Source organism: Trachypithecus francoisi, unplaced genomic scaffold (assembly GCF_009764315.1).
Source record: "Trachypithecus francoisi isolate TF-2019V2 unplaced genomic scaffold, Tfra_2.0 Lachesis_group8, whole genome shotgun sequence".
Classification (NCBI taxonomy): Eukaryota; Metazoa; Chordata; class Mammalia; order Primates; family Cercopithecidae; genus Trachypithecus; species Trachypithecus francoisi.
Window position 1 is genome coordinate 44,640,888 of NW_022681473.1, and position 16,012 is coordinate 44,656,899.

The following is a 16,012-nucleotide window of genomic DNA, read 5'->3' on the forward strand; positions in this document are numbered from 1 at the left end:
ACCTATCTGATTTACATTCCTGTTTTGCTTGTAAAAATTTCTGTAGTAGCAAATGATGTTTAAAAGCCTGTAAGCCTAAAAGTAAATCATTTGAGCCCTGCAGCCCACATTATAAGGCTCCTACACTCTGGAGTCTCATATAACCTTGTGACCAAGGCAAGCGCGTAACTCTAACATTTATGCTGGTTCATGAATAGAGTTGATTCCCTAGGTTGAAACACATACTGACTGCAAATTAAGCAGTTAGGGGCTCTGCTGTCAAATTAGTACAATATGACTGTGATAAAAATAAGTATCACGGAATGGGAATTCTAGTTTTAAGTTTCACATCAGGGTGAAAAGAAAATATTACACCAATTGCTACAATATCAAAATTTTATACAAATCATATCCCCAAAACATTTTTATGCCAATTGAGACTTTTTTTAAAGCATAAAAGGAGATCTTAAAGGGCAAGTTGTTTTACTTAAGTACTAGACCTAAAAAGGGAATTGTCCACAATTAATTCCATGTTTTCTGATTACTTCTCACTGCTTTACAAAAAAAATTTTAAAATTAGGCTTATTAAATCTTCTCCTGAAGTTATTTTAAGAATTACTAAGATAAATAAATGTATATATAAACTATCTAATTTTAAAACTTTTTTCAAAGCATACCATTTCATACATTTTTACAAATTTTATATTCCCCTGAAACTATAACCAGTGATTTTTGCAGAAACAACAAAACTTACACAGGGTGAACATCAGTCAGGAATGCAGTCACTCAGAAAGCTCTCACTAATCATACTGCCTCACCACTACCTCCACTTAATCAATAGAATTCCAACTGCTGTCCTAACGCCATGCACTGCTACTCAACTAAATTACAATCTTTCATTCTGGCTCTTTCAATATATTCATTTGTTTTTGTTTGTATGCTCATGCTGGTGTAATGAAATCCAAAGTATACAAAACATAGTCCCTTGTATATAGCAGAGCTTCAATTTAGTCACTGAATGTTTGAAAAAAAAAAACCCAATAAATAAGAAAATGTAAGCAAACAAAAGAGTAGCCTTTATAACCATTCCTAAAAATTTATTCTAACAAAGGCTAACATGTCAATACAAAACAATAAACAGAAATTTAAAAAATTTTTTATATCAACCTTGAAACTAAGAAAAATAAAGTAACAAAATTACTGCTCCAATACTTTGGAGCAAGATAATATTTTAAGACTAGTAAGGTATCAAGAAATTATTCCTGTAAATATAAAAAAAAGAATGAAGGTAAAGAAAAAAGTTATATACTATAAATTTTACATATACTAGCAACAGTATGTTTTTAATTTACAAGCTCATAAAGGTGGTAGTGCTCACTTGGTAGTGCATGAGACGGGGCAGATACAATAAAGAGAATGCAGCAAAGAAAAATTACTAAAATTTCACTTTACTAAAGGGCACTATGATCTGTGATAAATGTACAACAGAATGAATAATGTTGATCTTAAAACAAAGAAGATTGATGCATTTCGGATTTACAGTATTAGTCAACGATGACTCTTCTTCAAAAAGATAAAGTGGCAAGGAATTTTGAAAGTTCATGTAATTTAACCCTTTATCAATTATATCTCTGGAATTCAAAAAAGGTATCTTCATCTTATCTAAAGAAATAAGATCACAAGCTATTTTTTTTTTAAATTATAACCAAAACATGTACCAAAAATAGTGTCATGAAAAGACATGAAGCCAAGCAACAAAAAACCTGAATTATACTCTCTAAAAACAAGGCCGATTCCAACCACAAAAATATGTCCTGTAAATATGATTTCTCAATTTTAAATGAGTTACAAAAATTAGCTAAGATTTTAGTGGTAATATACCTTGAACCGTTTATGTGTGCTAAGAATCATTCTGATAAGAAACGAGAAATAAAGCTGTGATATAAGGCATGCTTCACATTCATTCACAGCACATAACTTGGCAAAATGCAAATGTATAAACAGTTCTTTTTGAATCAACTATCCATATGTCCTATAGACATTTAATGGAATCATTTCCAAGGGGAGGAAATTACACTGCACAAGAACTAAAGGAAGCTAAGGCACACAGAATGATATTTAAGTGATTCTCTCAAAGGGAAAAGGTGACACTGGAAACTTCAAGTTGGAACTTCTTAAATCTATATGTACATCTAAAGGAGTTAAAGGTACCAGACCAGGTGTGAAATCTTATGGTTACTGACATATAGATACAAGTGTCCAGGATAAAGATTTGTAAATGGTCAGTACTCAAACTGAATTTCCCTGATGATTGTACTCACAACACTCAACACTCTACTGAAAGTTTCAGTAACCTTTAACCTGTCTGAAAAGCCCAACACAATTTCCATACCGAAGGAATGAAAGGCTTATGGTATTTAATGGGGTGATTTAAAATGACAAACATGGCCCTAGATAAACTTCTTTAAAGAAAATATTCTAAACATAATAAAAAAATTAATAAAGAAAATGAAGCAAGTCAATTTCTTTTCAACAAATTCACTGAAACTCAAAATAATGTATTACTTAGAATAAGATATCTATTATTTATAATGCTATGCCATTACCCAAGTGACAACAAAAAGCACAACCATGACATGTAATTAGTAATGACATGACAATGTTTTAAAAGACCCCACATAAGTACAATTATCAATTACCAAACTTCTATTCTGTGATCCGGCAAAACCGAATCAACAAAATATATACATGTTGCCAAATATCCCTGGTTAGCTTAAATGCCTGTGCTTCAGGGAAACCATAAAATAAAACAATCTCTGGAGGAAGGATTTAGAAAGGGATATTTTGTTTGTTGGTTTTAAGAATAGGTAATGGTGGCATCTAAAATTCAGAGATAAACATCTAAACTTTCAATGTTTATGTTCCAACATTTATTTTACTCTACGTAGATATTCTAAATTTCACTGAACTAAAAATTACATCTTCCTATTTTACAATCTATAACACTTAATAAAATGTATAATTATCAAGTATAGATAGAAATCAACTTTTATCTTACATGGATATTACCATTATAAAAATTAAAACCAGCCAGATTTAAATACAGTCACATGTTGCTTAATGCTAGGGATACTTCTGAGAAATGTGTTGTGTGGACATCACAGAGCATACTTCACAAATGGAGATGGTATATAGCCTACTACACACCTAGGCTCTGTAAGATAGCCTATTACCCCTAGGCTACAAACCTGTACAGCATGTCACTGTACTGAATACCGTAGGCAACTATAACACAATGGTATTTTTGTATCTAAGCATATCTAAACATAGAAAAGGTACAGTAAAAATATGGCATTATAGTCTCATGGCGGCACCATCACATCAGTCTGATTGACTGAAACATTAGTATGCAGTGCATGACTGTATCTAATTTGACCAATTCAGGAAATACTCCTGTATGTCAATGATTTCAATGGTAAAAAAGTTACCATAATAATTGTGAGATTTATAATTAAACTTTATATCAAAGAGTTATTATTGGCCCAAACAAAAGTCAGTATGGCTATTTAAAACACTGAAATTAATCATTTCCTATATACATTAAAAGGTAAATATATAATTTAATCCATCTAATTGTTCCTATTTAATAGTTGCCCTTAAGAAGACTAAAATTGTCAAGTTTTTCCAGTATTTTAAGGAAAAAGTGATTTCATAAAAAGATTAATAATGATTTTAAATGGAATGTACAAATGACTGATGCCTCTGTAATCTTTTTTTCTTCTTCTTTTTTTTTTTTTTTGTAGACAGGGTCTCACTACATTGCCCAGGCTGGTCTTAAACTCCTGGGCTCAAGCAATCCTCCTGCCTTGGGCTCCCAAAGTGCTGGTATTACAGGCATGTGCCACCGTGCCCAGTCTTGTAATACTTTCAACCCAAGATGAGCTATCAAGCACCAAAGAGGTGTTTAAAAAGCAGTTCTCCCCACCCAAAAAAAGGAGGTCTCCTACAGTGTACATATATATTAAGAAAGAACCTGTTCTATTTTTCCTTTAGTATGGATTTGGCACATTTGTGTTCTTTTCTAACCTTTAGCATTTCTTCATGTATCCCATAATGCCCGTATGAGCTGAAATAAACACCGTCCTCATCCTCCTGGAGGTCCGCAATGATACTAGTAGATGACGAGCAGGTTCTGACATCTGCGTTCATCACAAAATCCTGAGCAAATTGTCTGTAATCAATTTGAAATACACCCTTGAGACAGGTTTATTGGACCATGAATAAAGGAAAGGCTAGAGGTTGAAGAAGAGGAAAGAGGAGGCAGTACAGTGTGATGAGCCTTCTAAATCACATTCTACCTTGAACAACTGAAAGCTCCCCCTGCTGGATCTGAAGCAATGGCAAAATTCAAAAACAATTTTATGCACTCCTACAAACCACAAAAGCAATGCCAACTGCAGATAATCCTCTTTATGTCTTTTAACTGAACAAAATAAGCATATTACTTTTATTATCCTCTATTATTTCTATTGTTTTAAAATCCTTTTTTAGCAACTAGATCAATGTCATGTATTTCAGCTCTATTAATATTCTTTAAAACCATATTACTTCTTGGGAGTGTTATATAAGCAGAAAGTAGACCCAAATAGATAATTATTTATATACACCAACACCACCCACTCCAGCTCTAAAACTCAGATCCCTCTCAGATCATGACATATTAGGAATCCATAAGGTATACAAAAGGGAGAAGTCCAAAGGGGCAAAAGGTAAAGTTGGTGTTGGTTGCTTGTTACCTAGCATAAAAATTCTGAAACAGAGAAGAGGAACTACAATTGGTTCTACTATCTTTCCCGCTGAACATACATTCTGGCAAATCATCAAATGGGTACTCAGGCAACAGCAAACAGCTTACAAATCCAACAGGAAGGACTGTGAGGTATACTTGTTAGAAATGCAGAATCTCAGGCCCTATTCTCAATCTCCTGAATCAGAATTTACATTTTAACAGGATCCCAGTTGATTCCTATGCACATTAAACTTTGAAAAGTACTACACCAGTACAATGCTAATTTACTCACTGGGAAAAACTGTCACTGTGTATCTGGTTTTCTGGGTTCATACTATACCATAATTACATTTTGATTCTTCCTGCACCCACCACCCACACACAAGACAAAGTCTTGCTCTGTTGCCCAGGTTGGAGTACAGTGGCATGATCTCGGCTCACTGTAACCTCCACTTCCTGGATTCAAGCAATTCTCCCATCTCAGCCTCCCAAGTAGCTGGGATTACAGGCGTGCACCACCACACCCCAGCTAATTTTTGTATATTTAGTAGAAATGGGGTTTCACCATGTTGGCCAGACTGGTCTCAAACTCCTGACCTCATGATCCACCCGCCTTGGCCTCCCAAAGTGCTGAGATTACAGATGTGACCCACCGCGGCCTACATTTTGATTCTTTAAAAATAAAAACTTCAACCCTGTATTTTCCCCAAACCTCAAAAAGATTAATCCTTCCACTTTAAAAAACTAAGATAGAAAAAGTAAAATGGAGAAATCAACTGCAAACAGGAAAACTGAAAGGAAGGCAATAAAGAACAAAAACATTCATGAGGACAACATTTGTCAGAACATATCAGAATAGGTAAAACCATAAGACTTTATATTAATTAATGATATCCATAATGTATAAAAATGCTACATATCTTTAACTGTATGAAGATAAAATATCTACATTGTACTTCCCTGTATATGAAATGTTCTATATTCTACTTTGCCATTGGTTGTATTATTTTGGAGATCTAAACAATTAATTTTGCAAGATTGATAAATTACTTCATTTTTTGCAGATCCTCACGTGCTCTAGCCAACGCGGCTTCAGCAGACAGTGCCCTGGCTTCCATACGTTTCAATTTTTCAACAACAGATATATTTTCACTGAGTCCATTGGGGTATGAGAAGGGTACTGACACCGGTTCATAAAGATCTTCCACATCTAAAGAAATAAATGGACATTATTATCAGGCCATCTTATAACAACAAAACAAGTATAAATATGTTAGGAATAAATATGCCCTAAGTTTCTACTATGTGGCCAATTGAGAAAGATTAGTGAAAGTAGTTTTAATTGAATATTAATCATCTTGGCTTTGCACAGTGGCTAACGCCTGTAATCCCAGCATTTTGCAAGGCCGAGGCAGGCAGATCACTTGAAGCCAACAGTGATCAAGACCAGCCTGGCCAGTTTGGTGAAACCTTGTCTCTACAAAAAAAAAAAAAAAAATACAAAAAATTAGCCAGGCCTGGTGGTGCGGGCCTGTGGTCCCAGCTACTTGGGAGGCTGAGGCAGGAGAATTGCTTGAACCTCAGAAGTGGAGACTGCAGTGAGCCGAGATCACACCACTGTACTCCAACCTGGGCAATACAGTGAGATTCGGTCTTAAAAGTAATAATAATAAATATTTATCATCTAAACTATTTCAATTTGAATTCAAAGAGCATGCTGTCAGTCTAAGTTTTTCATTAGTTGTCTCAACTGAACATATATTTAAATATTAATCATACTCAACCAAATCCAGGAAGAAAGAAAAAAGTAGAAAGAAAAAACCTAATATTTATTGATCAGCAGGTACCTTTTAAGTACATTATTACATCTCGTTTTATTCTCAAAACACAGTTAAGATGTATTTATCCCTATTTGAGGCATGGAAAAAATAAATTTCAGGGAAATTAAGTGACTATCCCAATGTTATATATCTGTTTATGGAAGAACTAAGATTTAAACTCAGCCCATGTTCTTGCCATTACACAAAGCCACCTCCTAGCCTATGTCCTTATTGTAGCAGGTATTAAATTCAGATATTGCTTAAGGGAAATCCTGCATATGACAATATGAATCAACGTGGAGGACATTATGTGAAGCAAAATAAGACAGACACAAACAGACAAACACTGTGTGATCTCACTTTTGTGTGGAATTAAAAAAAAAACTCACAGAAGCAGAAAGTGAAATGGTGGTGGAAATGAGGAGATGTTGGTCAAAGTGTACACACTTTCAGCTACAATATGAGTTAAGTTATGGGCATCTGTCTATGGTAAAGTGACTATAGTTAAAAATGCTGCACTGTATACTTGAAATTTGCAGACAGTAGATCTTAGCTGTTCTCAACACAAAAATAAAAAATGGAATGTGAGGTGATGATGTTAATCAGCTTGGTTACAGTAATCACTTCACAATGTATATGCATATCAAATCGTCATATTGTATACTTGAAATGTACAAAATTTTCACTTATCAATTATACCTGAATAAACTGGAGGAAAAAAAAACATTCCTAAGGACAGTGTGTAAAGAATTCCACACACTAATTTTTCATCCTGGGCAAGGTGGAGTGAAACCTATACACTAAAGTCTTATTGCTGATATTATTAAATATCCTAATTCCTAGTATTTTTAAATTATTGATTTAATTTTAATTTCACTATATTTAATTTTAATTTCACTTCTCTGCAAAGATAAGTTAATATATGTAGTTTGTGAATTTCACAAAATCAATATCCATTTACTGGTCTAACTTTCAGATCAACTTAAGGCAGTAAGTAGTGCAAATATTACGTTTTCCCCTCAGGATAGCACTGGAAGAAATGTGACTTTGTAAACATTCCTATTCATTTTTCAGTTGTGAAGACACTTCTTCAGAGTTAGGACAAAAGAGCTAAGCCTAACGAACGCATAATACTATAAGAGGCTACAGCCTAAGTAGAATTCTTGTTATAAAAGCAGTGCAGGGTGTCACTAACTTCTAATCACTCTGGTAGAATATTGAGTCACTGAGGTTTAAAAACTGCATTCATTCACTATCTAATTCACCAAAAATTAATGAGCACAACAAAATATTTCCAAATTATATAAGGCTGGTATACTGTGTTTTCTACTTCCTACTACAAACCTCATTTTGTATTTTGATTTCAAAATTCTTCAAACTGGTCAGTTTCTGTTTTGCTTTCTGCTGCAATAAAAATTGTCATAATAAAAACTTTTTAATGTTAAGAATATGCAGATAATTATATATTAAAGATTAAACTTAGAGATTTGAAAAAGAGAAAGGATTTAGTAAATATTAAGATTCCTAACTACAATTTGCTAGAATTCAAGGCCTAAACCATATTCAGAAAGACGAATTTCCACGTCTACCTTCTGTCTCAGGATGTTCAAATCACCTGGATACTTCTTTCAGGCAGAGAAGAATTACTGCAAAAGTTGGCTAATATTTCAGTAAAATATAACAATTATAAATGTGTATAAACCTCACATAAGAGCTCCAAAATAAATGAAGCAATTAAAGGCAAAAACAGACAATTCTTTGATCATAGAGTATTTGGTTTTTTTAGATAGAGTCTTGCTCTGTCACCTGTATCCCAGGTTCAAGAGATTCTCCTGCCTCAGCCTCCCAGTAGCTGGGACTACAGGTGCCTGCCACCATGCCCGGCTAACTTTTTGTATTTTTAGTACAGATGGGGTCTCACTGTGTTAGCCAGGATAGTCTCGATCTCCTGACCTTGTGATCTGCCCATAGCCTCCCAAAGTGCTGGGATTACATGTATGAGACACTGCGCCTGGCCGACTATTAGTTTTTAAGCAACTTAACTTTTCCATTGAAACCAACTACCTGATGAGGCATTTAGAGAATTTTAAAAAGCATGTCTTTTCCTAAAACACTTTACCTCCATTTTGCCATAACAAATGGCCTTATGTTAATTAAAGTAGATACACTTATGTTCATCTTACCAAATTGAAGTAAAAGGTCATCTTCTAATACTGGCTTCAAATACTCTTCTTTCTCCCAAGGCACTGGGTTGTATATGGAATTCATGTACTCAACTGTAGGATTCTGGATATAAAATTAATTTCATGATTTTTCATTATACATAATCATAAAATCTCCTTAGTAAAAACTACAGAATTAAACAAAGGAAATCATGTTTGCATTACACAAAATCAGTATGTCTCTAAAAAGTCTGTACACGCCTGTCATTTCATTAACTTGCTGGATGATTGCTTAATCAGTAGTTTCAATGTAGAGTTTTTCTTACTGTTTGGATTTGGGGAAAGTGTTGTCATGTCATTAAACATTCATTTAAGTAGGACAAAAAAAACCACAAAGTATTTGAAAAAAATAGAAAAAAGAGCAACCAAAATACTTAAAATCACATTAGAAATTATTTCTGATTTTACAGATCCTGTCCATCAGTATTTCCCTTTATCTGACACTGAATTAGTTTTTCACATACACGGATTCATCTCTTAGATGCAGTGAAAATAATATTTGTTAGTTATGGTAGACATTTACATGGTGCTTTCTGCTGTGCTAGTTCCTAACGTCCATGATTCCCCAATATAATGAGTACCAAATTTAATGCAGTTCCTCATATTCTTTTAAATAATCAGTACACTGACAGTCACTGTAGCATTTCTTTAATTTCTAAACAAAATTATAAATTAAGCTGTCAACTTACCTTAAGTCTAATAAAATTTATTAGCTTAATGTATCCATAAAATTCAAGTCCTAAAGGGGGAAAAAAGATAATTCACCTATTTTAACATAAGGAGTTTTGTTTAACTGACCCGTTCCAGAAAGACTTCTCTGATTAAACAATAAAATACTTCTGACCCCTAATTTAGTACTTATATTTTGAATTTTATTAAGAATTAGAAGTAGTAATACGACGATACTTCTGTATTGAGAAGCAGCCATAGAAAACAAATTAAAGCTTTTGTAGTATTTCTAAAAAAAAGAGAAATTGATTTTTAAAATTCTGCTCCTCCTTTGTCAGAATAATACAAATCTGGAAAATTAGGTCCGACATTTTACCAAGAATTTGGCAACTGATATCAGAGCTGAAAGTTTTAAATCCCTAATTTTTATGGTGTGTATCAAATTATAATTTTGCCAGGACATGGTGTATACTAGCTTCTACATGAAGTTAAATGATGCAAACCCAATAAGGCTTGTTATCTAGTTCTCATATCTTTCCAGAAATTAAGCAGCATTTAAAACAAAGGAAAGCAGTAATATATCCAACCAACCAATTATTTGTCATAAAACTGTTATGAGAAAGCTTTAATAGTATACAAACCCCCTATATTGGTAAGTGAAAAAAACAAAACAAAACATAATTCTATCTCAAGTATGAGTCTAATACTTTAGAAATGCAACATTAAAAACATTAAGGCTGGGCACAGTGGCTCATGCCTGTAATCCCAGCACTTTGGGAGGCCAAGACGGGTGGATCACCTGAGGTCAGGAGTTCGAGACCAGCCTGACCAACATGGAGAAACCCTGTCTTTACTAAAAATACAAAATTAGCCAGTGCGGTGGCGCATACCTATAATCTCAACTACGCAGGAGGCTGAGGGAGGAGAATCACTTGAACCCAGGAGGCGGAGGTTGCGGTGAGCCAAGATCGCACCATTGTACTCCAGCCTGGGCAATAAGAGCGAGACTCTGTCTCAGAAAAAACAAAAACAAAAATAAAAAGCATTAAAAAATGAGGCTGTCATTTATGCCTTACTAAAGTATTTGCACCTGAATTTATGATTTATGAACATGTGATACCACGTATTTATCTGACACTGAAACATCTGTTAGTATTTGCTATTCTTCAATAATGTCCCTTCTTAGTTGTCAACAAATATAGGGACCAAAACACCTATTCTGTATTGTTGTTTTTTTTTTTTTTTTGAGACAGAGTCTCAGTCTGTCACCCAGGCTGGAGTGCAGTGGCATGATCTCAGCTCACTCTAACCTCTGCCTCCCGGGTTCAAGCGATTCTCCTGCCTCAGCCTCCCAAGTAGCTGGGACTACAGGCAACTGCCACCATGCCTGGCTAATTTTTTGTATTTTTAGTAGAGTCGGGGTTTCACTGGGTTAGCCAGGACGGTCTCGATCTCCTGACCTTGTGATCCCACCTTGGCCTCCCAAAGTGCTGGAATCACAGGCGTGAGCCACCGCACCTGGCCTATTTAATTTTATTGTAGTATACCTCTTCTATATCCATTTAAAGAAGTGGAAGGCCTTAATCATAAGGCAACTGTGTTTAAATAAAAGTTTCAATAGAAACATCACCTGAGTATTTTGCATATTAACCTTAATTTCATCAGCCTTTTTCCAGTCTCTACCAAACTTTGTATAAAACTCAGTCTCGTGGGCTGTGAAGTTCATGTCATGCTTCGAGCTGATTAAGTTGTCTTTTTTCAAATGAACTGCCTCCTTTTTCAAGTCCTACATCTACACTTGCTCTCCCTAAAACTAATATGTAATCACATAAAATGTAAAAATGTAATCACATGCCAAATCTGTTTTTGTTTTTAGTTGAAAAGCTAACATAAGCTTAAATATAGTGAATCTTGTCTAGAAGAGTGACTTATTCATCTTTTCTCAAGGATCGCTTGTGAAAAAAACTCCACTTCCACAAGATAAGATGTTGATGTATGATTTGCCATATTAAACTCATACAGAAAAGGGTCTGAAAAACTATAAAATCTGAACTTATATTTCACAACCTTTTTTTTTTTTTTTTTTGAGAAGAGTCTCACTCTGTCACCCAGGCTGCAGTGCAGTGATGCCATCTCAGCTCGCTGCTACCTCCACCTACCGGGTTTAAGCAACTCACCTGCCTCAGTCTTCTGAGTAGCTGGGATTACAGGTGTGCATCACCACACCCAGATAATTTTTGTATTTTAGTAGAGATGGGGTTTCACCATGTTGGCCAGGCTGGTCTTGAACTCCCGACCTAAAGTGATCCACCCACCTCAGCCTCCCAAAGTGCTGGGATGACAGGCGTGAGCCTCCATACTTGGCCAAATTTCACAACTTAAATTGCCTTTATTCTAAAAAATACTCACCATGTTTATGAACCATGCTGTCAATATTAAATTGATGCTCAGACTTACAGTGTGAAAATGTTTCTTCGGCAGATGTGAATAACCTGAAAAATTAAGCAATAGCTTCATGGAATAGTCCCCCAAGAAGTCTAAATACTGATTTCATGTTACATATACACTTTTTTTTTTTTCACTCTGCTGGTTTCTAGTTTTATTTCCAATTAAGAAAAAACAGACTTGTATCTGAAAGGAAGGGAACCCAGCATTTCTAAAGGGAATTAGTACTTCTGAGTCCCATTTTACACCTAAAACCAATTATCCTTTAAACGTCAAGGTGAATTTATTTGTCAAATAATGTCACTGATTTTATCAACAAGCTTTTAAGAGAGTTCCCTTTGATAGAGTCTGTTTCTCTCAAGTCACACAATTTCTCTACCTGAGATTCTTTTCTCCTCTAAGTGTCAACTCTGCTTTTAGAGGCTTTGAACTGGCACAGCTCAAACTGCTTTTAGAAATAAAGCATAAAATGTAATTTTACAGCTGGCATACTCCCAAAGTGCCTTATTTCAAAAGTGATCTTGTAGTGTCCCGACGTACTTGCATTATAGACACTCTGAGGATCAAGCCTCTTTATTATGTGGCATGCAAATCTGAAGGACACTTAAACAGGAATACACAGCAGAGAAGCTGCATACCTTATCTATATTCCTTACACATGTGGAGCATTAGTTTTCAACTTTACCAAGATAGGTTATTTGGAGTACTTATGGAGGCTATCACAGCCACTGCACCACTGGTGCTCAATAAATACTGTATGACAACTAGAATATATACAGGCATTCTGTCTACCCAATGGGGCTACAGATGAGAACACTAACACACCACCAATCAGCACCACGCCCAGATACAGAGAACACTGGAAAATGTATTAAAGTAACACTGGCCAATGCCAGCCGGGCCTCTTTCCTGCCTATTTGCCTAGGACAGCAGCCAAAGCTTCCCAAGACTAATAGGCAGAATTTTAAGTGGCAGGAATGTGAGTTTGGAAATAAGCACACCACAGCTTTGTGACCTTGAGCAAATTATTGATATTGCAGTCTCTTTTTCTCTAAGTGAAAAATCCTACTTAAGGAAGGTGAACTTCCTTCTTAGGCTATGTAAACCGCTCAAATGTAACAGAAACGTTTCACCTGAGAAGCTCCCTACTTGTCAAATAATTAGCAAGGTAAAGCTGGAAGGCTTCGTAGGGATTATCTAGTTCAGTGTGGCTCCCAAATTTGTTACTCATTTAGTAACTCGTTAGTAACTTCACTGTTACTTCTGATCTTGTTCTCATAAAACAGAATATTCCTAGACCCCATCCCTGATTTAGAATCATTCAGGTGCAGAGTTCAGTATCATTTTGTTGTTGTTTTTTCAGCGTCTCAAGCGACAAGATTAGGGAACCACAGATTCAATGCACTACTAGTCAAAAGCTGGTAGCACAACCAGCCTTCCAGTTCACGGTTCCCACTCGCTACTACTGAGGGTCCTCCTTCTCCACAAGCTCTCACCCCAGACCAGTGTTCCAGAATTCAAAGACAGGCCACTCTGGCTCGCCTCCTGCCCGAAGTCGTTCCTGGGCACACAGACCCACGCGCCTGGGCACACTAGGGCAGGGGCCAGGCGCTGAAGTGGACGAACCTGTTACAGAACAGGCAGGGGGTCTGTTGCTTGTCGTGGGGGAGATCAGCATCGTCCTCATCCTCCCAGGCTGCCTCGTCCCCGCTGTCCGACAGTTCTGGCAGGTCCTCCTCATCCTCCACAGCGCCCCGGCCGCCTAACACGCACAACAATCAGATTGGCCTCGGACACCAGTGCGGCCCGGGGGCTCGAGGAGCAGGTGAGGATGGGCTCTCCCCCGCCCCGTCCACTCGCGGCCCTCACTCAGCACCTCCTCCGTTTTCCCTGCGAGCCCCCCACCCCGCCCGGGCCGGACCCGTGTCCCGGAGGGTCTTCCACCAACCCCACAGCGGCACGGCCTGGGGCTGGGCGAGCCGGGTGCTGAGGGGCCAGGGTACCCACCGGTAGCGCCTGACGCTAACGAGCACATGGCTGTGGTGCCCCGAGAGCCCGGCGTGTCTAGGGGCGGGGACGAGGATGGGCAACGAGCGCGCACAGCGGCCGGAGCGCGAGCACAAGCGCGAGCCCGCGGCGGGATCGGATCTCCGGGAACTTCGCAGACAGCCGGGAACGTCTGAACGCGCGCGCTTCCGGCCTCGAGGCGCCGTGTGGGTCACGTGAGGTGGGGGCGGGGCGACAACGCGGGCTCCGTCTCCTCCCGCCGCAGGGTTGACGCAGTGCGCGATGAGGGGGCGCGCTGATGACGGTTAATGTTGCAGCCCAAGAGGTGGCTTTTGTCTCCTCCTTGGGTTGCGGCAGGCGTTAGTGGGAGGTCCCGGCCCGCTGCTCTGAGCCCTGAGGCAGAGAGACGTCGCAGCGGTTTTGCTGTTGGCATCCTGTCCTCTGTGCGCCCCTTTCTCCTGGGATGAGCGGTTAGCGGAAGGGCGATCGGCCCGTAACGCCCTCTGGTGGCGGAGGAGGCCAACGCTGAAGGCTCGGCTGGTTTCTGGGCTCCCAGGTCCTGGAGGGGGTGCAGCTAGCGAGAGGGAACGAACTGCATGGGCCAGGGTGGGTCTACTGCAGGGACAGATAGATGTCAAACCCCCCAAAATGGATTTTAATCTTTGGTTAAGTGAGAAAGTGAACTCTAGGGGCAGCCTACTGTGTTTGAATCCTACCCATGTCACTTTGTAATTATGATCTTGGGCAAGTTACTCTCTCTCTCTGCCTCAGTTTCATCAAATACAAAACAAGGATAGTAACCGCACTTGGGCCGGGCACGGTGGCTCATGTTTGTAGTCCCAGCACTTTGAGATGCTGAAGCGGGCAGATCACCTGAGGTCAGCAGTTCGAGACCAGCCTGGCCAATATGGTGAACCCTTGTCGCTACTAAAAATACAAAAATTAACTGGGTGTGGTGGCATGTGCCTGCAATCCCAGCTACTTGGGAGGGTGAGGCAGGAGAATTGCTTCAGCCCGGGAGGCGGACCTTGTAGTGAGCCGAGATTGTGTCATTGCACTCCAGCCTGGGCAACAGGGCAAGACTTCATCTTAAAAAAAAAAAAAACCCTGCACTAACCTCAGGACTACAGTAAGGATAAAACGAGAAAAAAAAAAAAAAAAAACCCTGCACTAACCTCAGGACTACAGTAAGGATAAAACGAGATAATACATGTAAAGTGCTCAGACATAAGTGTTAACTTTGTCCTAAACAATGGAAAATGGTTGAACTGTTTAAGCCGGGGAGTGATGCTCTCAGATATGTTGAGAAAGTAAAATTCTGGCTGCTGTGTGGGGAAGAATACGAATGTTCCCCGCCTGTCTCATGCCACTTCCCTTTCTTCCTTTCCTAATATCTATTCAAACCATAGATTTTTTTTTTTTTTTAAAAAGATGGAGTTTCGCTCTTGTTGCCCAGGATGGAGTGCAATGGCGGGATCTCAGGCTTACCGCAACCTCCACCTCCCGGGTTCAAGCAATTCTCCTGTCTCAGCCTCCCGAGTAGCTGGGATTACAGGAGTGCGCTGTCACGCCCGGCTGATTTTGAATTTTTAGTACAGACTGGGTTTCTCCATGTTGGTCAGGCTGGTCTCGAACTCCTGACCTCAGGTGATCACCTGCCCGTGAGCCACCGCCTGGCCCAGAATTCTTTCTTAGGAGGGAGTCCCCCAGGCTCTAGCAGAGTTTATCTAATTGGCCTATCAGGCCCTGCATAATCCTGCCTCTTTCCAATGGAAGCCTTCACCTTAGGTCCCACCCTTAAGCCTTTTGTTTACCGCTAATCATTGAATGCTCTACAAGTGGGTTAAATCCCTTTGGTTTCAACCAGCAACACTTTCCTCAGGCCATTTCTAAAATAGTTTCCACCATTATTTCAGGAGTATCTTGTTAGTTTCTTAGCACCCACCATTTGTTTACTTGATTTTTTTCTTTCTTTTTTGGTGATACGCCACAGCACTGCACAATAAGGGTAAGTAAGGGCCATGTCTCTTTACTTTCATTTCTCTGGCAAATAATATGTGGCCTGGCCCATAGTATTAATA

The 16,012-nt window shown here is 38.4% G+C and overlaps 1 protein-coding gene across 4 annotated transcripts in view; it reads right to left on the minus strand.

The window, feature by feature from the left end:
- The window catches only part of PRMT3 (protein arginine methyltransferase 3), a 131,991-nt gene extending 117,845 nt beyond the window's left edge, over positions 1-14,146 (minus strand). The window contains exons 1-7 of one of the 4 annotated variants that reach the window (XM_033203909.1): positions 13,932-14,144; positions 13,551-13,686; positions 11,889-11,971; positions 9,500-9,549; positions 8,772-8,874; positions 5,819-5,978; positions 4,066-4,210 (exon numbers count right to left, since the gene is read on the minus strand). In XM_033203909.1, the coding sequence (XP_033059800.1) occupies positions 4,066-4,210; positions 5,819-5,978; positions 8,772-8,874; positions 9,500-9,549; positions 11,889-11,971; positions 13,551-13,686; positions 13,932-13,959 (705 nt within the window). In that variant the 5' untranslated portion in view covers positions 13,960-14,144. Of the gene's footprint in view, positions 1-4,065; positions 4,211-5,818; positions 5,979-8,771; positions 8,875-9,499; positions 9,550-11,888; positions 11,972-13,420; positions 13,687-13,931 lie in introns of those variants that run through there. The other 3 variants (XM_033203912.1, XM_033203911.1, XM_033203913.1) reach the window with 3 other exon arrangements.
- Between the last annotated feature and the right edge of the window lie 1,866 nt (positions 14,147-16,012).